Genomic DNA, 21,646 nt, shown 5'->3' on the forward strand with positions numbered 1-21,646 from the left:
GATCATGCTAGTTCAACCACTGTGCCCATAAAAACCTTATGTCTTCTACCAAAATACATTTTGATCAGCATCCAAAACACTAAATTCCTGTGGCTGCAAATGGTACATGGACATTCCTCCCCAGGCTTTTGGCCCAACCTGTTGAAAAAATGGGTTTTCAGAGATTCTGAAGAGTTGCCAGTGCAGTATTACAGAATGAAAAGACTACATTTGCCTTCAGCCTGCAGAAAATGCACCCAGTCCAAGAAGTGTTTGTTTTACAGGAGATTTCAGAAGCGCTCTGTACATGTGACCATAAGAGCTTTTGAGAGAGCAGTTGTCTGTACACACTGGAAGTGCTAAGACAACTTCAGCCTAGATGACATTTCCAGAAGCATTTCCACAGCATTTACTCTCATCATCGTACAAGACTCCATAACTAAAAATCACTACCATGGGCCAAGTCCAAAAGATCCCCAATGAAGGTTCTTAGAGCTAGAAATAATTATAATTCCTCCTAAACAAGGAGGAACAGAGCAACGGCATACTTTACACTAAAAAGAAAACAAAAAAAACCAAATAGAACCAAATACTTTATAACACTGTCTGTCCCTTGATCTCAGAAAAAAAGAGCACAATGCACAGGTTAGAAGCTCCAGCTCAAGGTAAAAACACTCACCTGCAATGTTGGCAGAGAGCCAGCCACAGGCTCTCTCGGTAGCCAGCTCCACTGCAATGTTTTCTGCACTACTTAAAACCTTTACAGGGAGGATAACAAATCACTGGAGATTTACTATCAGCCACAGCACTGCAGTCAGTGAAAATTCAGAAGGAAGTCTAGAGGAAAAAGCTTAATTCTGGCATGCAACAATTAAACTGAACACCACCTCCTCTATGGAAACAGCTGGTTTGAGCAATACAACTGAGGCATTTTGATTTTCCAAAACCCTCATCAACTTTTTGTGGAAGTTGATGCTAAAACCAATGCATTATCATTGCAAGATAAATGCAATCTCTATAGCATTCTAGCCTCATTAGTCAGCTATGAGCTGGAGTATCATTTTACCCACAATATGCAAGGCAGCCCAGTAGAGGTGACTCTTCTTAGCTATCACTCAGTCCTCCCACGAGGGCATCAATAGATTTTCTTTACCTGAGCTATTAAGGGATAAGTGAAGCAGCAATGGAAAAATGGTAATGATCCAGACTTAAAGTCAAGGCTTTTAATAAGTTTTAGGGAAAATACATACTGCTGCAGATGTCTCTTCTGGCAACAACACTCTTACTGCCTCAGGACCTTTTTTTTTGCAAAATCTACAAGAAAAGGAAGAAAGTGTGCCATGGGGTTAGTCTAGGTTCTTGGACAACATTCAGAGGTTCATTATGTAGCAATGCAATAAATCAGACTAAAAGAACAAGACAAGGAAAGGGTAATTACAAGCAACTAAGCTGCAATATCAATTTTCCAAAGAGGAGAAATACAATAGCTGCAGCGGATGTCTGTTTGGAGCAGAGAGACACACAGCACCTTTATTCCTTTCTACAAACACAGTATTAACTGGCTGGAGCACAGCAGACACTCACCATAAGAAGAGCAGAGGGCATGGTTTATAATTACCAGAACCTGAGCATGACAGGTCAAGATAAATTAGGCTTATAGATTCTGCAGTAAGAAGAGATAGGAAGGCACATGTTTAAATAACTTTTCCTCCTTACTCTCTGCCTTTGATGAGTGCCTGGGCCCCTTCCTCATACAGATGAGTGCACACCTCTTCAAGCAGTTTGTCATTATTAACAACCTCCTCCTTCACTTTATCTTGCAACATGGCTTCAGCCCTTTGAACTAGCTCTGCTACCAGTGTTGCCCTGCAACAAAACAAAGAACAATCAGGCAGATTGAAATCAATACAAGAAACAGTGCACACTAAGTGCCCCATCTCTTCTCCCCAGGTTAGGGGGATACCCATGTCAAATGCTGTAAGTCACTCTGCTAAAAGCAAATCAATCATGCTGTATCATCTATATCATCTCCTTGTTCTGTGTGTATGGAAGACAACAGCAATGAAGTCCTGCACAGCCTTGGTGTTCTGCTACGCAGCACACCCCCATGGAAGCTTCTTTCCCCCATACACACAAGTTTAAAGGATCAACTCTTTGTCTAATTATAATGTAAAGTTACTTTTTAAGTCACAGAACAGGTGACCAGCACTTACTTGATGTGCTTCACACAGTTGGATCCCACCCTCTCTGCCACAAATTCCACTGTCCTCCGTAGGGAAGGAGGCTGGTTGTGGAAGAAAGCCTGTTCCAAATCTACCTGTTCAAAAGAAAGCACTACAATTGATTAGAGCACTTCACCCTCCTCTAACCAGCACAGGAATGGACAGAACTACCTTCTGGAGATCTACTAAAAGACAGTTTGCCTCCACTAGAACTTTCTGCTACTGTAGCATTCATCATCCCAGAATAGTACTCCCTATTCCCTTCTAATCACTTAAAGCTTATTATCAGGGTTTCTGAAGCTACAAAAGACCTGTAAAGGGGAAAGGGAGAGTTCTGACAGTGTCTACTAGTAGTGAGTCACCACACAGAGCTTGTTTTGGGAAGAACAAGCCCTTTTAATTAGAGGCTGATAATCCTCTAGGCTCCTACGCATGTCCTTCTCTCAGTGGAAAGCATGGCTACAATCTAACCAAAACAAAGTATGAGAAACGTACCAACATTTTATGTTAAAGAAGAGGGAAATAGATAAATAAGACTAGTTGTTCCAACTGCAAGAATGTTTACTGACGTTATCTGGATTTCAGCACCCACACCATATCCCAGCCACATGACTGTAACAGAAAAACAGGGAGTGAAGATACCTGACTGTTAAACACAATGTTCCCTGGCATTAAGAGACCACTGTATACCCTGCACTCACACAAGCAAATTTCTCCTGCCCCTTTCCCCCTTGTGACTCCCTAATTTCGTTACCTGCAGCTTCCGCTGCGTGACAGAAGCCTTGGGTGCTAAGGACTCTGCAGCTGTGGGAGTGATTTTCCTCATAAAACCACCATTCTTGCCTCCACTACCAGCCACAAAAGAGGCAAGTAGTTTACGCAGCTCACCTGTACAGGAACACATGCAAAAGCAATCATCAACCCCATAAGAAAGGAGAAAAACTAATCCCAAAACTCAAGAAAGAAACTTTCACTTCTCCAGTCCTGTTCCCAGAGCAGATTCTCTCAGCTTCTACAAAAGCAGAAGCTTCATTGAAGCAGAGGGGGCATCCCACACGTATAACTGGCAGGGCACAGCAAGGCTCTGAAGAGGAAACTTCGGAAAGGCCCCCTAGCAGATGGGACTTGTTCAGAAGGATGAGGGAGCAGTTATTTTTGTGCATTCCTTTTTAGCGTGGCACGCAAGAACTGTAAAGTCTACAAGGACAACAAGGGGAGCAGTTAAACAAAATTCCAAGAGACAGGAGCAAATCCTGGCAGAAAAGCTGGACAACTTATTGGCCCCTAGAAGATTTTGTGAGACAAGTTTAACATACAGTTTGTGATAGAGGTTTAACATACAGTTTCCCTACTAAGCCTCAGGAAGAAGAGCACCATCTCCCCATCTGAGACTCTATTGTCTACAGAGAGGAATTTTACCATTGGCAGACAGATCCCATGAAAAAGCTATCTCAAACAAACTGACAAAACACCAGGGCACAAAAGGATTTTTCCCCTCTGCCTGGCAGCAGAAATCTGCTCAAGGATCAAGACATTTCTTGCAGCACAAACTCCTCTTCCTACACCTAGGATAGAAAAGCTGTGTTGGTGTAATGCTTCCTCACAGCTTGTGAGGGGTGGCTTCCCCTGTCCCTCTGGATTCAGACTCTGTGGATCAACTATCGTGACTAGGTAACCTCCCTCCCTCAGCTTTAGCAGATACTATCCACAGCTGCAGGAGCTTCTGCAATACAGCTTCTTATCAAGGTTCTTGCATATACAACTGGGACCTTGCGTTGTGAAGAGGAGTAAGAAAGATGATCCAAGGACTCAGTACCAAACAACAAATATAAACAACTGACTAAATAAAAATAAATACATACTAATATACTTTATGTATATAGTAAAAATAAGTAAAATACTCACCAAGATAGGGACAGCAGGTATAAAGTAACTGCTGATCCACCAAGGGTACAAAGTCCTGGTGAGAAAATGAAGGAAATGCTGAAAGGATACAGTACAAAATAAACAGTCTTCAAGTCAGAAATCCTATACATGCAGTCACAGGCAGGTTTCAGGGCAACCTTTCCATGAAAACAATAGCTGGATTCCAAACACACAGCAAAATAATGAACTTTGCAGCCCAAGTGTTCAGTCCCCGTAACACAGAATGAGCTGCTCTTCATTTATTAGCCTAGCTCAGCCTTTGCCCCTGATCACTACCAAAGCCCAGCTGAAAGCTGCATTAAAGAAGGGAACCAGGACTGCTGCCACAGCCTCTACTCATAAGGGAGAAACCTCTCCATGGAGGAAAATAAATGAGGCACATCTGCTATGCATTACACCTCCACAAGTGCCTTCACCCATGGAACACCATGCCAGGGAGAAATGTCACTTCAGTATTAACACAGCACATGCAGGGCCATGGAAGGAACAGGAATTTCAGATCCCATCCACCAAGGAAATGTATCTTAGCATCCACACCACTTTTCCATGGAATACTATATATCCCCTTGCATGTCTAGGAATTATCTGAAACATCACACATGCCATACCCTCCCCTCCTTTCCTGCTTGCTCATACCATTTTCAGTTCAGTCTGAACCCTTTATCATGACACTGGAAAACAGGTGATCTCACAAACAGCAACCCTGCTCTACAGTCCCATCATTCTATTTCTGTTCACCATTACTTTTGCTTATTTCTGGGAACAGCTACAGTTTTGTCAACTCACCTTGCAGGAAAATAGCATCTCATCCTCCAGCATAACTTGGCACCTGTTCTGCAAATTATTGCAGCAGATGAGATGGCTCCTGCCTGACAGAAAACCCAGAGCTGCAACACAGAGTTCACAACCCATATCACAGATGCAATTGAGGCACTTGGCCAAACTGGGCACCACATCCATTGGCCTCCATATGCTCAGTGCAGCTGCCCTGAAGGCAAGTTCCTGATCAAATCTTACAGCTCCTGAGGAAGTGGTAGGTCCATCTTCCCTCACTGATTCAGAAGACATGCTGCTGCACTAACTCACCAGAGCCTGAGCAGATGTCACAGCGTCCACCACAAATCTCTCCTGCATGTTGTCAGCAGTAAAAAACAATTCTTCAGGAACTGATGGAACCTGAAACAGAAAACCCAGCAGCTGCAACCCAAAATGAAGACAGTAACTTCCACTATTTCTGATAACAGGACAGTAAAATCTCACCACCCTGCCACCCACAAAAAATGACCCTACTAAAAATCTTCTTGCCCTGAGAACTTTCCATAAAATTAAAGACTTCTTTTAATCACAGTAACAAAAGCCACCTTTCTTATTCTCCCCATACAGCATCTTCCACATTTCCAACAGGTTCCTGCTAAGAAATTACCTTGCTTCCAACTGGAGGCACAAAAGAATTTTAAAAGTTCATCATACACCATCCCTCTATCCAATAAATTCCTCAGTAATTCAAGGCTGACAGCTAGCACACCATCTTTGTGACAAGAGCTTCCAGGTCTAACAGCAATCAGCTGTCAATTTGCTTGCAAGGTTGCAGATTAGTAAATACAGAATGTATTTCAGATGCAATTACAATTCCTATTGGGAAAAAATTGTTGCTTCACACAATTCCACTAAAGGAAAATAATTCTCCACTAAAATACAGTTATTCTTTAAACCCCACAACAGGGTAAAAAATCCATGATAAAACAACAAACTACTGTATTGAATTGTTTTAATTCATTTCAGTGCTATTTTGTATTGAGTTCTGTGCCCTGCTTTTTCTTCAGAGAAGAGTTACATGCACAGAGGAGACTCTACCTGAAAAAGCCAACCCAGAACTGCAAGGATCAGCAGCTTGTTCAGGAAACTCATCTCCTTGTCTTCAGAAAGGACCATTAACCTGCCATGCAGCAGAAGTAGCAAGACAAGAGTGTCAGTTTTCAGCAGCTCAATTTTCATTAAGGAAAACATTCCCAAACCATTCACTTACCAATTACACTATCTATATACCATGAACACATTCCTTGCATGTCTGCCTTTTTTGTGTGTACCTGCATAACACCCTGTCTTAAGTTTACACTAGACAAGCCATTCTCTTCAATGTGCTTCAAATTTTCCTCATGTATATAGGAAAGAAAACTAGAAAATTATTTAGGCATTGGAAACCTTGTAGGTTTAAGGTCAAAATTCAAGCTCCAGCTTGAAGGTCAATCACAGCTGCAGATGTAGAGTGATCAAGTGGGATTTAAAGATTTTGTTTACTTAATAAAAAACACAAATTTGAATCAAGTATTAATCCACAAGTTTAGGCTGTGTTCTCTTTGCAGCTTTATGTAAGATAAACAGTATGCATGATTTGCACCCCAAAAAAAAAAAAAAACCCCAAAAAAACCAAAAAAACAAAAAAAACCCCAAAAAACTAACAAACATTCACTGAAAAGTTCTTTACAGATATATTTTCCCAAGCTCTTACCTGTATACCTGCAGCAAGAGACTAAACACTTTCCTGTAATAATCAAGGAAAGGAGCAACATGATCCACAAGGGAAAGGTACTCCACAATCCAAGGAATAGTGAGGATAGAACGTTGATCCCGAATAGATTGTCTCAGAAGCTTTAATATATCCAGTACAGGCAGGGTCTTAAAGGATAAGAGAAGTTAAACCAGCAGATTGAAGTTATCTTCTGCTACTTATAGAAAACTTTTGTCTATATCTTGACTTTTCTTTCTAGGATTTCATCTTCTGTACTGGTGACTTCTGGCTAATGAAAACACTTCTTTTCACATGACCAGAGGTAAAAACCAAACTATGACTGCAACCAAAGATCCCACTGGAAATTTTGAAAGCAAGGCTAAAAGCCTGACTACGTACAAAATGGAGTCAAGGTCTATTGCTTCCATTCGGTGGCACACTGCTGGGAGATGTGTGCAAAACTAACACAATCAATTCTGGTAGCTGGATTTTACACTATCCATACAAGTTGTCTTAGCTAGGTGAAATTTCTGGTATGACAGACCCAGATTAGCAGAAATAACAGAAGACTGACTACCTTACCACTGGTGCATTATGCCCTCTTTTCGAGATTACAGAAATTCTTTTTCCTTTGTTCCCAACCCCAGAATATGCAGCAGGGACACAGGACCACACAACATCATCCCAGGAACACTGGCTCGCTTTGAAAGAGCATGACCACCCACAATGCTCCCTGAGCTAGAAGAAGTGCCTGTCCAGCAAAAGGCAGTGCCCTTCCTTACTTGGTTTCTAAGCGCCAGCGCGGAATCTTGCAGGTCTCTGGTTGGCTGCTCCGCAGTGCGATAGGGCAGGAAAACAAGGAAACCCAGGAACTTGGCGAGGAGTCGGAGACTCAACAGGGCCACAGTGAAACGCTTCTTTTCATCCTAAAATGAAGAAAAGGGAGCTGAAGCTATGCTAGCCCACACTGGCAAAGCAAATGTCTATGCTAAACCTCCATTCCTGTCATCTAAAAGGGCCATATAGCTTCATCTCTGCTTTTTATAAAGGTAAGTTTCCAAAATACATATTTATCAAGTATTTTAAATTGCTTCTGTCTCCATTGCTTCACCTCTTCACAAGAGGGAATTATTCAGGAGCTTTCTAAGACAAGCAGCTGCTCAATCGTATCTATGCATTAAGAACTTTGGAGTCAATGAGAGACAGAGCTGATCTCACATTGCCTCCTTTATAGCACTACTACTCTGCAAGTCTCCATCAACCTTTGGCTGCTACTTTGCTAAAGACTATAAGCTGTGACACCTCTGATATGCAGACCTGAGTGAAGAAACACCTGTACACCTATTAACAGATATATCTACAAATTCAATGTGACTAAAATCTTTCTATATGGAAAAGTAACAAGGAACTTATTGCTATGGGGTGCCACAACTGGATGTGGTTATTTCGTTGATCTAACACAGGTTATAACAACCTAAAGAGGAGGCTTTCACTTTCACACTATTCTGCACTTATGACAGTTCTATGAAGCACCCTGAAGCATGCAGGTAAGGGGTTCAGACAAATAAGCAAATTGCAGAGTTATGACAAAACCAAATGACAAAGCTCTTGTCCTGTAAAAACTGTGGTGGAAGCTCCAAGCAATTTACAATCAAGCCAGTAATTGTTTGACTACTGGAACAGCTCAGAGAAATTCCTGACAGATGTGTTTGCACAAAGCAAACCTACCTGTTCCTCCATATCTGCTTCCCCATCACTGTGCTCGTGCTCCACCAGAGTAAGACCATTCAGTTCAAGTATCTTCAGGCACAGACTATCCATCAGGTGCTGATTGAACTGGTAACTTCAGCAAAAGATGATGATGAGTCAGACTGAGCTGAAAACAGCAGTAAAACCTCAACTAACACACGGCAGAATTTTGAGCTTGTCTTGTGAGTTGTAACAATCAGCAGACATACAACATAACACGACAGACAAGAATGCAAGAGAGAAGACTTAGGACTGGCTGACCACCTTCATTTCCACTCTTCTTTTGTACTTTTTAAGAGATGCTATGTAACAAGTCTCAGCATAAGGATAATAAAAATCAATCTGCCAAATGAGGAATCTATAAAATAACTGAATTTAAGATAAAAATTTCACATAAATTATAATTCCCCCGTGCTGTGAATTGTGAAAAACGTATTAAACAAAACAACCTGGTTTCATTCTGTACACTTTAGCTTCATGCACTATCACACAAGAAGCATTTGTCCAGTCCAGTGTCCTTGCTAGGTAGCATTGCATGCCTTGGCACTGGGAAATGCTGACACCTCCAAAAAAATACTGTGGGTTTATACCAGAAAAATCATTACCATATCATCTAGTCCCAAACTTTCTGGATAACTCTCTGCTGCAAGAGAAACATGCTGGTGCTTCCACTGTCCACACATTCCAGAGGGAACAGCAAGCCCAGGCTACTCACCTTCCAGCACTGAGGATGAAGTCCCTGAAGAATTGTTGGCACCCTGGGAATGAAGGGGGTGGACAAGGCCCTCTGATGCTCTGAGAAACAATAAATCTCTCCTGCAGCCTCTTCAGACGGCTCAGATTATCAGAGCCCAGCATATTAAGGACATCCTGGTCTGGGGTGTCTCCCCAGCTTGCACCACCACCGACAGGACCTTTGCACATCTTCAGGAGACAGAAAGAGTAGCGAGGTGGATTATTTGTAACAAGGCATCATTTCACTCCATCTCTCACCCAGCACATTATCCCTTCTTCACAAGACTGCTTTTGCAGTAATCCACGCATGGTCTTTCCTGGTGCCCAGGAACATCCAGAACAACTCTTCCCCATGCCAAAACATGCTACCCACCTTGGCCACACACAGCCTAGAGGTCTTGTGAGATGGAATTCCAATCTTACATGTCTAACTAGGGCATACCTAGCAGACTACACGTGGATATGTGGAGAGAATGCTTATCACTCTCACAATCTTAATGAACCACTCAGCAGGATCTTTAGCTCAGCCTCCAAGGATCATGATGCTGCACTACATGTTCCCAGAGCAGGTTTTCCTGAACTTCCACAGAGTTCAATAACATTTAAAAATTAATGCCCCACTGCCCCAAACTCACAGATACAACTCAAGACTCAAAAAATTACAGAACTGCAGAACTGTTAAGAAGGGGTCTCTTGGATCATCTAATCCAACCCTCTTGTTCAGTCAGGGTCACCTCCTGACCTGTCAGTGAATACTACTGAGAAAAATTTCACTCTCTCTTCTTCATTCCCTCCCAGCAGGTATCTATAACAGCACCAAGGCAACCTGGAGCCTTCTCTTCTCCAGGCTGAATATTCCCAGGTCTCAGCATTTTTTCTCATACAAAAAATGCTTGGTGCCTTAATCATTTACAAAGCCCTGAGCTGGACTTGCTCTAGTAAGTCTGTATCTTTCTTTCCTTGTGCTGGTGAGCCCAAGACTGGACACAGCACATCAGACATAACCTAGCAAATACCCAGCAACAGGAAAAGCTGACTGCATATCCCTACATCTAAGTCGTGATAGTTTTAATGAGAGAGAGTATAATAATAAGAAGCAACATTTAAGAATGTCTATCAAGTGAGCAAGTACTAGGTCCATTTATTCCAAACAGAGCCCATGTTCTGGGGGCACGTCCCCAAGGGAACATATTGCTACACTTCTCTACCTTTAAATTTTCAGGCCTTGACAAGTCCTCAGTCTCGGTTCATTTCTGCAAGAGCATCATAATCCACACAAGAGTCTGCAATCATTTTCCAGACAGACACATTGGATCCATTGAAGACACCAGTTTAGATCCACTTAGATTTTTGGCTACCCTTGTGAAATCCTGCAGTCTTCATTAAGAAGGCACAGATACAAAGGAGAAATACAGCACCTATGACTAATTAAACCCTACTGATGCAACAAGGTTAATCTTACCTCTTTCCCACAATTTCCATTAACACACCCATACAATCACACAGGTCACTGATGCAAACTCAGACTTGACATTAAAGGAATTTACAACATTCCAACAGCATGCAACTTCCTGGCAATGGGTGTGAACTAACACTCAAGGTGAGGCTCTCTGGCTGTTTTGCTCTCCAAAAGGAGCCCACCAATAAGCCACAAGTCTACAGAGAATACAGCAAATCTTCTTCTTCATTTATCTACTTACAATGAAGTCAGATGATGCTTGAAATTGGCCAACCCCCCACCCTTCACCAAATTACAACAGCAATACTGTACCAAAAACCAGCCTGTTGACTGTTACACAGATTTTCTGCACTCATGCTGCTAACAAACACAACTAGGAACCTCTGCACTTGACAAATGCCAAAATACATCCCTAAAATTTCCAGAAACTATAACTGTACTAAAATTAGAAGGACAAAGTAATTAACCATGAAGAATGAATGCTTACAGCTCATTATGTTCTCAGTGTGCCTTTTTCCTCATTTAAAGAGACTTCATTGGTAATTTATCACTGATTATTTCTGAAGAAGGAAAGAAATTCCCATTCTGAAAACTTGTCTCTCCCACAAAATGTTTCAATAGGAAAATCTCAAAGAAGCTCACAAGACATGGCTTGTTTTCTCAGGCTAAGGAAGGATCAAACCCACTTTGATGTATACAGTCATTAAACAACCCAAGTAATTTACCTGGATAAGCTGTTTCTGAAAGAGCCTGGCAAAATGGCTGTGGTTGCAGGTTGCAGACAGGTGAGCCATCATGGCCCTGTGAAGGAAAACATGATCAGATACTGACTGGAACTTTGTGGTACAAAAAACAGTGTTCTAACCTCAAACTATACCAAAAGCATTAAAAACCCTACTTTTAAGAAAGCAATCTCCAAAGGTCATTGAAAAAAAGCAATATTTTTATAACCCATTTTCCCAGGCACTGAGCCCCACCTGCTGCTGACATGGAAACAAAAATTCTCCCTGAGCACCTGCAGAGCAAACACAGCTCTAGAGATAAAAAGAATCTCTTCCTTTTCTTCAATAATGTTGTTATTTAGAAAAAAGAATAAACTCATTCAGTTCCCACTCTTCCCTGCCCAAAACAGTAAGTTGAGATTTCACATATATGAATTAAGGAAACCGCAATAGTGCTACTTCTGATGCCCAAAATTTCTCAGTTTAAGCCTCAGCCTTGTTTTGCTCTTGTGGTGAAATGCCACCTACATACACATTACTTAAGAAGGCTGGTGGTTGAGATTAACACAGAAACCCACAAGGCAATTGCTTTCAATGCTATAATAGTTTCTTTATATATACTGCATTTTGATAAAGCAATAAATGAATATAACAGTCTGCTCTCCACAGAAAGACACACAGTTGTCTTGTTTTCAGAGCCAATGCACTAGACCCCCTGAAATAATTAGAAGAGTGAACAGCTGCTGAACATATAATACACTTCTCCTCACTGAAGAGGAGCCTGACATGGAAAACATTATATGCACACACAAGTGTTTATAATAACAATGTTCAGACAATACACTGGTTTTGAGAGTAAACCAGCGTATTGTCTGAACATTTCTGTGATTATGAAAGGGAAAGATCAACATCAGGATTGAACAAATTAGGCTTCTGCCACTTATGGCTTGTTTCTTTAAGGTAAAGGTTGATGCCTTTCAATTCAGAAGCAAGTGTACATGGGCAGCTTTTTCCAAGCAGCCCACAGCACCCTGCAGAGTAGTGCAGAAGATCAGGCAGGACATGGAACTAAGGATGCCAAGTGCAGCATGATTCACCAGCAATTCAGCTACATTAAAGAGATAGCTGAAGTTGCTTAAGACTCCTACCTGATCTTGTTGCCCAGAACTCTTTCAAAGTCCCAGCCAGTTTTCTCATTGTTATCCTCCCATTCACGCAGAAGTTCATAAAATATATCCCTGTGAACCAAGATATTTAAGGGAATGAATTTCCACTCTTCAAAGTTTGAAGCAACAACAGAGCATTAATTGTTCCAAAGCTTCCCAGCAAGAATCTACCTCAGATTAAGTAACTCCAGCCTCCAATCATTCAGATACCTTTGAAAAACTCATAAATGTTAGCAGTACTTCAGTGAGTTTCCATTTTCCATGTCTTTGACAGCAAGTGCTTAAGCTTGTTATGCCCAATCTATGATGGAATGACCAAAACAGCCATTACCAGACAGACATAGTGAAGACTGAGAGGCAGCAAAGAATAAGCCACATGTAGTAATACCTATGAGAAAAAGAAAAGGACCAAGACAACTTGTCATTCTGCCCTCACCCTGTCGCTGCAAGCATGGAGGGAGGCAGCAGGAAGAATAAAAGCATACCAGATATATATGCAGAAGCAATCCAGTAGGGTGACACACTGTACTGGCATTATCAGAAGTCTCAATAACTCCTGAAGAATTAGGTTGTTCTTCTCTAAAGACATTAACCATTTAGTTCCTGCAGTCAATACGGACAAAGACTTTTTTTCATTTAATTAGAGAAAAAAATTCAATATTTTTTTCTACAGCATGTAGCATACATGAGACATTCTTAACATCTTTTAGTCACAATCATGCAAAGGTTATACCCTTGAGCATTCAGGAACAGTAGAAGAAACTTACCTTTGTTTCTTAAATATGTGAAATGCTCTGTCACTGGGAAAGTTTGAGCGATTATCAGTTTCTGGCTGAAAAGAAACAGACTGTACAGAGCATGGCAGCAGGAGAGACACCTGTTAAAAATATAAAGGCAGTCATTAAGCTAATGGAAGTCTCTAAATGATCTGAGACCAAGAAAAACAGCAGGGAAGAGGCAGGTTAGGAAACAAGTATCACTAGCTGAGTTGTTACTACACCTTACTTCCCAATTGCTAATTACTAGCAAACACCAACTTTTACAATCTACACTAGGCTACAGAGGCAGAATCACTCAACATTAAGAGAGAAAGTATCTGGTCCCCTTAAATCTCTGCTGACTAGATTGCAACCAGTATTGATACAGTACCCACAAACAGTTGAAATATACCTTCAATATAGGGCTTGAGAAAATTCAGGATCCTGGCTGGCAATTTCTGTTACCTTACTCTTTCTCCTTACTGTTCTTCAAGTAACAAGACCTTTATTTAAACTTTAACAACTTTAAAGCTCAGCTACTGACAAGTCCCAATCTCAGTACACTGTCCTTTCTTTGATAACAGTAATTTCCATTTTTAAAAGATGGATGAAATGAGATACAAAATACATTTCTACCATGCAATTCCCACCAACCAAACTGGTTCCCTAACCCAGTTGATTACACGAGGGAACCATTTTTCCCAGTCTGGATTGTCTCCTGTGAAATGCTGTTTGCCTAAAGAGTCCACACGTATGAAAAAAAATCCAAATCTTTGAAACTACCTTCTGATATTGCACCTAACTAATCATTCTCCTGGGATCCATGTTTATTAGGTGAGAATTTCAAAAGCAAAATTTGACCCTGTCAAAGTCCCTGGCTGAGGTCAGGGCCTGGAGCACAACAGGCTAGCCAGCAGTGATTCACAGCCAACAATCACTGGACCCAGCAACTCACTCACCCACTGACAAGGAAAAAAGTACTTTTAGGCAGTTTCTAAAGACAACACAAGAAGATGAAATAGAAAGAATGATATTTAACATCAAAGCCATTGCAAATAAAGGAACAACAACACAAAGGCTTGAAGCAATGTCACTTGGGGTCTGCCAAATTTTACCTTAGCTGTGCTGCTTTCATAAGCCTGCCTGAGCCTCTTGTGCAAGGTGGGAGAAAACGATGCAATCCGCTCATTTTCGGCCAAAAGCTTCAGCATGCCCTTTTCTAAATGGGAAATAATTCTGCCAAGATAATGGGGATAAAGCTCAGAGAGACAGACAGACATAAAAACACATGAGCAGTTCTAAAGAAATGCTTATGTTAACATTTTATGATGCTGCCAAGAAAAGAGTTCTAAAGGACATGTACCAGCAGGAAATCCTACTGGTATCTGTATTTGTTATATTCTCATCTCACGACTCTCCAGTTCTTGCACAATTACAACAAAGTTCAGTGGACACATCAATGCAAGGAAACCCACAGCCATCCAAATCCAGGTCAAGCTGTATGTTTTAAAAAATTAACAACTCTGTGCCTTTAACTGGTAAAGTTCTAAAACCCAAGCACATTTGCTTAATCCCACACACAACTGCAGACACAAGCAGATGAAAAAAGAATTCAACTCACTCGTATTGATAATCCAAGACTTGAACAGCAAAATAAACACAGTTGTGCACACTTTCAAAATGCTGTCTCCCTGACACATCTGAGAGGAAAAAAGAAACATAAGACAACAGTACCTTTTACCATTTACAACTAAAGGATTAGCTTTTAAGGAAAGTATGAACTGACATATCCAAAACTAATCTCCCAAACTCGTATTCAATTTTCAGAAGTTCCCATTCCCTATCCCTCCTATACTAAAGGCAATTGAAGTGTTTAATGCTGTATGAGAAAGAAAAGACTCTTTCTCACTGTTCTGAACAACAATAAGGAGATACAGGACAAGAAAAGTAGAACAACTAAAAACAATTATAAAATGGTGTTCCCATAGCTGAAGATTTTATGTTCCTAATCTCAGCCCTAAGAAATAAAGAGTAGCAAAACAAAGGTCAATCAAATTGAGGCATGTGGGGTGGAGGAGGGTGTGGTGGGTCTCATCCTAAAGCCACTCTTTTGGTTGTACTATCCATATCAAAGTACTAATTGCATCAAGCTTAAGGCTGAATTTGCCAAAAACCAAATGCAACAATACAGCTGGATCCTATGCACTCAGATCCAAACCTGAAGCTTAATAAACACATAGCAGGTCAACAGCACATTTGAGTTGTACGATCAATAGAGAAGCAACTCAAGCACATTTGTCCTTCCCTCTAAAAGTCAGTGATAGAAGTAGCTACAGCAAATCTAGCACAATAACAGAAAACTAGATTCAAACTAGCTAGCAACCCCACTCTATCATACTGTGGAAGCACTTCCCATACATGCATGACTTTTGTCAGCATCTCAGATGAGTCCCACAGTGGTAATAAGGCATTTTTATGCAATTTAAGAATAACTGTCCAAGCTAGTCTACAACACTTTCTCATTCTATGGAAGCAGGATTCTTTCCCTTCATTACTACTGCTTACCTCTATTTCTTTCACTGATTTCAGGGTCACTATCCCCATCTTCTGCAGTAGAAGTGCCTTTAGATGTCAACAGTTGCAGAACGAAAAACAGTTCCAGAAAAATATTTGGTACCAGGTTTTCTAGGAGAGAGTAATTGAGATGTTAAAGGTGGATTACTCAATACTGTCCTGCTTTAATAAACAAAGGTAAAAAGGTAGATTCCTGCTCTGTGGTAGTCAGCAAAGAATTGTCTCCCCACAACATGATACTGTGATACAGTGTAGATCAGCATGGGAAAGATGTGTTAGGGGACAGTCTGGCTTCATATGGGACGTACAACTTCAGTCTACTGCAGCTCAGAGTACTGCATCAGGCTCACCTACTTCCCCACACTTTTGCCAAGTATTCATTTATTTAAATAACAGTATTGGCTTACTTTCTTTTTCCAGATGTCATTTGTTTGTACACTATACCTATCCCACAGCCTCCACTTCCCATCTATCTCCCTCTCACAACACACATGCAAGTTCAAAGCTCAAAGAAAGGTCCGTTTCACATTTTCTGTGTCCTCACCTGCTATACAGGATGAATAGAGCTGTGCCAGACACTCCAACTGTTTCTTGCAGGAAACCTTAGCAGGATTTGCACAGGTCACCCAATGGCTTTCAGCAGGAAGGCTGGCACTGCGAGTGTAGCTAGGCTTAGTTGGAGTACAAGGATCAAAAGATATCCCTGCAGGAGAAGATGCCTGGTAGAGCAATTTGCATCTGAAATTCAAGAGCAGCAACATAACCATGTGACTGAAGATGATCTAGAGCAGCCATGCAGCCAGAAGAGGTCCTTCTCTTCCAGTGTAGCATGAAGGAAATCCTGCAATAACTAAACCATGTCATTTACACTGTCTAAAGCAGCTTTTAGCATGACAGTAATTTAAGTCATCTTTATCTAACAGAGAATAGATCTTGAGGTTAGCAAGCAAAAGACTAAAGAATCCCATCCAAATTGCAACTCTGTTAAAATAGTGTAGCACTTGGACCAAATTAACCAACTAACATATGTTATTACTTCTCTCATCTGAACTGCTACCTGTTAAGGATGGGGAATCTGTTAGAGACCGGGTCCTAAAAATCTTCCTTTCATGTACCATTTCTGACAGGTAGATATTTTAAAACATCTATGAAAATAAGGCTCACATCCATCCCTTTGGTATAGATGTAAAGTAATGACACTCTGAGAAGATCCAATACCAATGAGTGGAAAGGCAATGCAACAGCTGAAGAAATCCCAGACTAGCAACGTAAACAACAGAAGGAACAAACCACTTTGACTGCTGGATTCTAAATCAAAAATGATCACTTAGTTAAAATACACAGACATTGTACAAAACTATATCTAGAGAGATCATCTAAAATGCAACACCAGGGTAGCATATGTAACACACCTGAGAAACAGGACACCAGGCAGTAACAGCAATATCAAATGATTGTCAAAGATTCCAATGGAACATTTCCACTTGGAACATCACACTACCTCTTGCCACACTGTATCAAAAGTGAAAGATTTAAGTCACTTTAAGGGCTTTGGGAAGTCAGAAACATTTTCACCTCCAACAAAGAACCTTTTCAATTGGCTTATTTCTAGCAGAACTGCTGTGATGAAGAACAACTGGTCCCAAAATGGAAGTAGAAAGATTTCCAGCATCTTCCTTGCAATGAACATAATCAACTAACGGAAGAAAATTATTGAGTAATAGATAGAACTGAAGAAAATTATTCATTAAGTACTTTGTGATCGCACCCAAGGGATGAGCCCATATCAAGTACTTTGTGACCTTACCCATGGCAAGTTTCCAATAATGCAGTTAGACTGTGCTTCACTTCTGCCCCAGTGCTGTCATCTACCTCAGGATGAAATTCACCTTTTGCCCCTGCTCAAAGGGATCTAGCTGGCTGAAGACTGCCTTACTTCTGTATTTCACCACAACTGAGGACACAGCAGCAACTCCCAGCTTTCAAGTATAATGGGTCAGATGAGAATATCACTGCATGGGCAAGATCCAACCAACCACATACTGCTATTTAACTGACTTCAGTTTGTGAGATCTCAGCACCTCAGGATGGAGGTGCAGAGAGGCCGAGACCACCCTTGGGGGGCTCGAGAGTCCTAGAATGTTGCCAGAAGTGTCTGGTGGCTGGACTTTGATCTGACACAGGAGACGACGCCTGTATGAGGACTGAGAAGGTTTCACTGGGTGAATGGTGAAGGGATAAGTTAGTTAAAGTGTAAAACACAGAGTTTAGGATTTTGGTACAGGAGAGTCTAAAGAAGTAAGATAGAAGAATTGGGGCGTGTCCTGTTCTTCTTCTTCTTCTTCTTGGCCTCCATCTTCTGTAGTGGTGGTGGCACTTTAAGATTAGTCATTACTAAAAGTGCACCAGTTAATAAGAGTAGAAAGTATTGAAGAGAAATGATAAATATTGTACACGTAACTTAGAGTATAAAGATAAGTGACCGCCCCGGGGGCTCAAAGTGTGCCCATAGCTAACTTGCTGTGCAGACCTCTGTCGAGCTGAAAGAAAATCTTTTAGATAAACAATTAATAAACACCAAAACCGAGACAAGATCAGAAGTCTCTCCTCGTCCTTTGAAGCGCCGGGCTCTTCAAGGCCATCCCTGGGCCTTTCCAGGCCACCTAAACAACACCGAAAAACCAAACAAGTGGCGTTCGCTGCGTGGGCACCCCCCACCAACCCTTTCGGGGGGGGATCAGCCCTGAAGAGCTGAAGAGCTGAAGAGCTGAAGAGCCGAGAGGGCAGCTCCTGAGGAGAGAAGCCTGAAGAAAAAAGGAAAAGAAGAAAGAAGAAAAGAAAAAAACGGCCAGAAGAGTCTGCAAAAAAACAGCAGTCACTGAGAATTCCATCTCTCAGCTTCTGCCGAAGACAGTTCGTAGCAGAGCAGCCCGGATCAGAACCGGAAGGCGCCTCTAGATCCTTCTCCTGTGACCTGCTGGGCAGAGATCAGGAGCCTCCGGACAGCTCTGATGACAGATTCAGTGAGAAGATCAAAAAATAAGAATATGGGGGGTACACTGTCCCAAGAGCAAAAAGAAATTTTGTCCGCCTTACAAGGCGTGGCTCAAGCATATACAAAAAGGATCCCAAGAAAAGAATTAAAACAGCTGTTGTTGTAGGCAAAGCTTAATTACCCACTGGCCGAAACATGCCTACTATTCGAAGTGGGGTTTTGGCAAGAAATTAATAGGCACTTATATTTTTTAGCAACAAAGAAAGACGAGACAGCATTAAAGCTGCTCTCGCCGGCAAAAATAATGCTAGAAAGCATATCGGAACAGTCGAAAAGACTGGGAGAGCAGCGAAAAGTTACAGCACCCTCAGAAGGAGGGGGAGGAGCAATGCTCCGAGAAAAAATTAGCTCTGGCCCCAAGAAGCCAGGAGAAAAGGCTCTCGAGAAAAGAGAGCAAGAAATACTATTAAAGCCCCCAGTCCCAAAACCCAGAAACCCCAAGAAGCTCCTAAAGCGTCCTGAAACTCCGGAGAGTACAAGAGAGTCAAGATCAGAAAGAGAGGTGCAGGGGAGAGAAAAGAAATCGAGAAGGGAGGCGCTTCCTCGCGGGGGGCACAGCGCAGCAGCGACAGAGCCGGCGGGGAGCAGGGGTGAAGAGACAGAGAAAGGAGACATAAGTGCAGACGCGGCTTTTGTCAGCACAGCGTCGGAGGCAGCGGCCGGCCCGGCCGGCAAAAATAGCGGAGACACGCGCGGCGGGCAAAACTCACAACAACCCGGGAGCAAAGTCAAGTCAAATTGCGGAGTGGGCCCGAGTGCCGGCGGGGGTCAGGCTGTACACACACCGGCGGGGAGAGTAGACACAACATCAGAGGAGGAGGAGACAGAGTCAAAGACAGACCGAGGGGGGAAGCCTCAGAAGTAGAGCAAGGGGGAGAGAGTGACGTCAACTCAGGAGAGACAGAGAGCGGCTCAGAGAGCACCCATGCACAGAGAGTAGAGCGCGGGCGGGGGCGGGCCAAGTCCCCTGTGACGTCTCGAGCGAGGAGGGGCTGTGCTCAAAATCCTATGTCCCAGCAGCTCCACACCCTCTTCAGACTTAGTACCTCTAGATGAAACCCTCAGAGTCCCAGTCCCTTCCCTTCAAGGGAGACGTTCTAGTATTCAAGCTCCATTTCCAGCTAAATTAAAAGCCAGGCAGACACAGTCTCAAGTGAGATCACGAACACGGCAGTCGACAGGACAGGGGCAGTCGAGCTCATGCTGTCATCCGAGCTGGGGAGGCCGGTGACAGCGCCACCTAGTGGGGGGCAAGGCTTTCGCTTGTATCTCCACAGATCGAAGTCTGACGTGGGTGTCAGCACGACACGTGAAACCATTTCGAGTGCGAGAACATGAAAACGCAGATCCCAAAAACAAAGATCCAAAAAACAAAGAGACGAGTACTCAAACAAGAGTCGAGACTCAGATTGCCAAGACGACTCAGAAGAGAAATAAAAAAAAACTAAAGACTTTAAGAGAATTCTCTGTTAAAATCCTAAATGAAAAGCAAAGCAATGATGTCACACAGAAGTGAAGCCATGAGTTTCATGATGCTTATGTGCATCATTCTTTCATTCGTTACAGTAAACAATGGGGGTAATTTACCTATTACTCAACCAAAGCAAAATGTATGACAGACTTTAGCTCAAGCAGCAAATTTAGATAGTATTTGCCTGACACATTCGAAGCCAAGAAAACCATTTTCAGCATGCATAGTTAGATTGCCAGTAGACGAATAGCCAGTTCCAAAGCACTCCGCAGTTAACATTTCGCAGATCATTAAAGATCCTGTGAAAGAGTGGTGTGCTTAAACACGTCTACTTCCTGTAGCTTCTACAGAACCTCAAGAATTAGAGATTTTTAAGTCCATGACAATGGAACTCTGCATGCAGTTTGAGACTCCAAATGTCACAAAAGCGAAAACTGTCGATTTGACTCCCATTCATGAATTCTATAAGAATGCGTCAACATAGTGTAAATATATAGAGAAAACTACCAAAAGATCAGTCCAAGTCCCAGTGCAATTGCCACAGAATTTGTTCTTAATTTGTAGAGACAGAATTTAGCACAGCATTCCTGCTAATGCCACAGGAGGTCCATGCAACATTGAAGAAATTTCAATACTATCGCCTGATTTGAACATGTTAAAAGAGAAAAAACGCAAAAAAAAAAAAGATCAATAGAACAATATGCGGCAGATTGCAATGATAAAATGTTTTCTTGAGACAAGAAAGCGAGTATTGCTACCGCAATTTTCTCACCTCAAACAGCATCAGAAGTAGCCTTAACTCAAATCGACCGCATGAGTTGTTAGCTGAGCAAACATGCACAGTCTGTATCTGTCGCATTAGATGACATGTTAAAAAACATCAGTAGTATAAAGAAAGCGACTCTTCAAAACAGAGCGGCGATCGATTATCTATTGCTCGCTCATAGACATGGGTGTGAAGAGTTTGAAGAAATGTGCTGCATGAATCTCTCAGATCATTCAAAATCAATTCATGAAAGTATCAAAAATATAAAAGACAGCATAAATAAACTTAGCGAGATCACAAGATCATAGATCGATCAGCTAGTAAACTTCTTTGACATCTCTCCCATTTAGAGAAGAATTTTAAGAGTAAAGTTCTATGTTTTAATAGTTCTCCTAGTCCTCATACTTGTCGTCCCATGCATATTTGCATGTTTAAAACACGCTATGAATCAGATAGCAAAAGAAGTCCTCCTAGTGCAAACAGAAGGGGGAAATGTGGGATCTCAGCACCTCAGGATGGAGGTGCAGAGAGGCTGAGACCACCCTTGGGGGGCTC

General features: G+C 41.9%; 1 protein-coding gene across 1 annotated transcript in view; it reads right to left on the reverse strand.

The window, feature by feature from the left end:
* The window catches only part of CDAN1 (codanin 1), a 34,809-nt gene that overhangs the window by 6,492 nt on the left and 6,671 nt on the right, over window positions 1-21,646 (reverse strand). Inside the window, exons 4-22 of the mRNA XM_058806181.1 lie at window positions 16,344-16,537; window positions 15,791-15,910; window positions 14,847-14,925; window positions 14,341-14,461; window positions 13,235-13,344; window positions 12,450-12,539; window positions 11,305-11,380; window positions 9,101-9,309; window positions 8,365-8,479; window positions 7,419-7,562; window positions 6,637-6,803; window positions 5,982-6,063; window positions 5,214-5,303; window positions 4,107-4,161; window positions 2,956-3,089; window positions 2,193-2,296; window positions 1,696-1,845; window positions 1,230-1,293; window positions 659-737 (exon numbers count right to left, since the gene is read on the reverse strand). Coding sequence (XP_058662164.1) covers window positions 659-737; window positions 1,230-1,293; window positions 1,696-1,845; window positions 2,193-2,296; window positions 2,956-3,089; window positions 4,107-4,161; window positions 5,214-5,303; window positions 5,982-6,063; window positions 6,637-6,803; window positions 7,419-7,562; window positions 8,365-8,479; window positions 9,101-9,309; window positions 11,305-11,380; window positions 12,450-12,539; window positions 13,235-13,344; window positions 14,341-14,461; window positions 14,847-14,925; window positions 15,791-15,910; window positions 16,344-16,537 — 2,183 coding nt within the window. The remainder of the gene's footprint in view (window positions 1-658; window positions 738-1,229; window positions 1,294-1,695; window positions 1,846-2,192; window positions 2,297-2,955; window positions 3,090-4,106; window positions 4,162-5,213; window positions 5,304-5,981; window positions 6,064-6,636; window positions 6,804-7,418; window positions 7,563-8,364; window positions 8,480-9,100; window positions 9,310-11,304; window positions 11,381-12,449; window positions 12,540-13,234; window positions 13,345-14,340; window positions 14,462-14,846; window positions 14,926-15,790; window positions 15,911-16,343; window positions 16,538-21,646) is intronic.

The sequence above is a fragment of the Ammospiza caudacuta genome, chromosome 6 (genome assembly GCF_027887145.1).
Source record: "Ammospiza caudacuta isolate bAmmCau1 chromosome 6, bAmmCau1.pri, whole genome shotgun sequence".
NCBI classification, from domain to species: Eukaryota; Metazoa; Chordata; class Aves; order Passeriformes; family Passerellidae; genus Ammospiza; species Ammospiza caudacuta.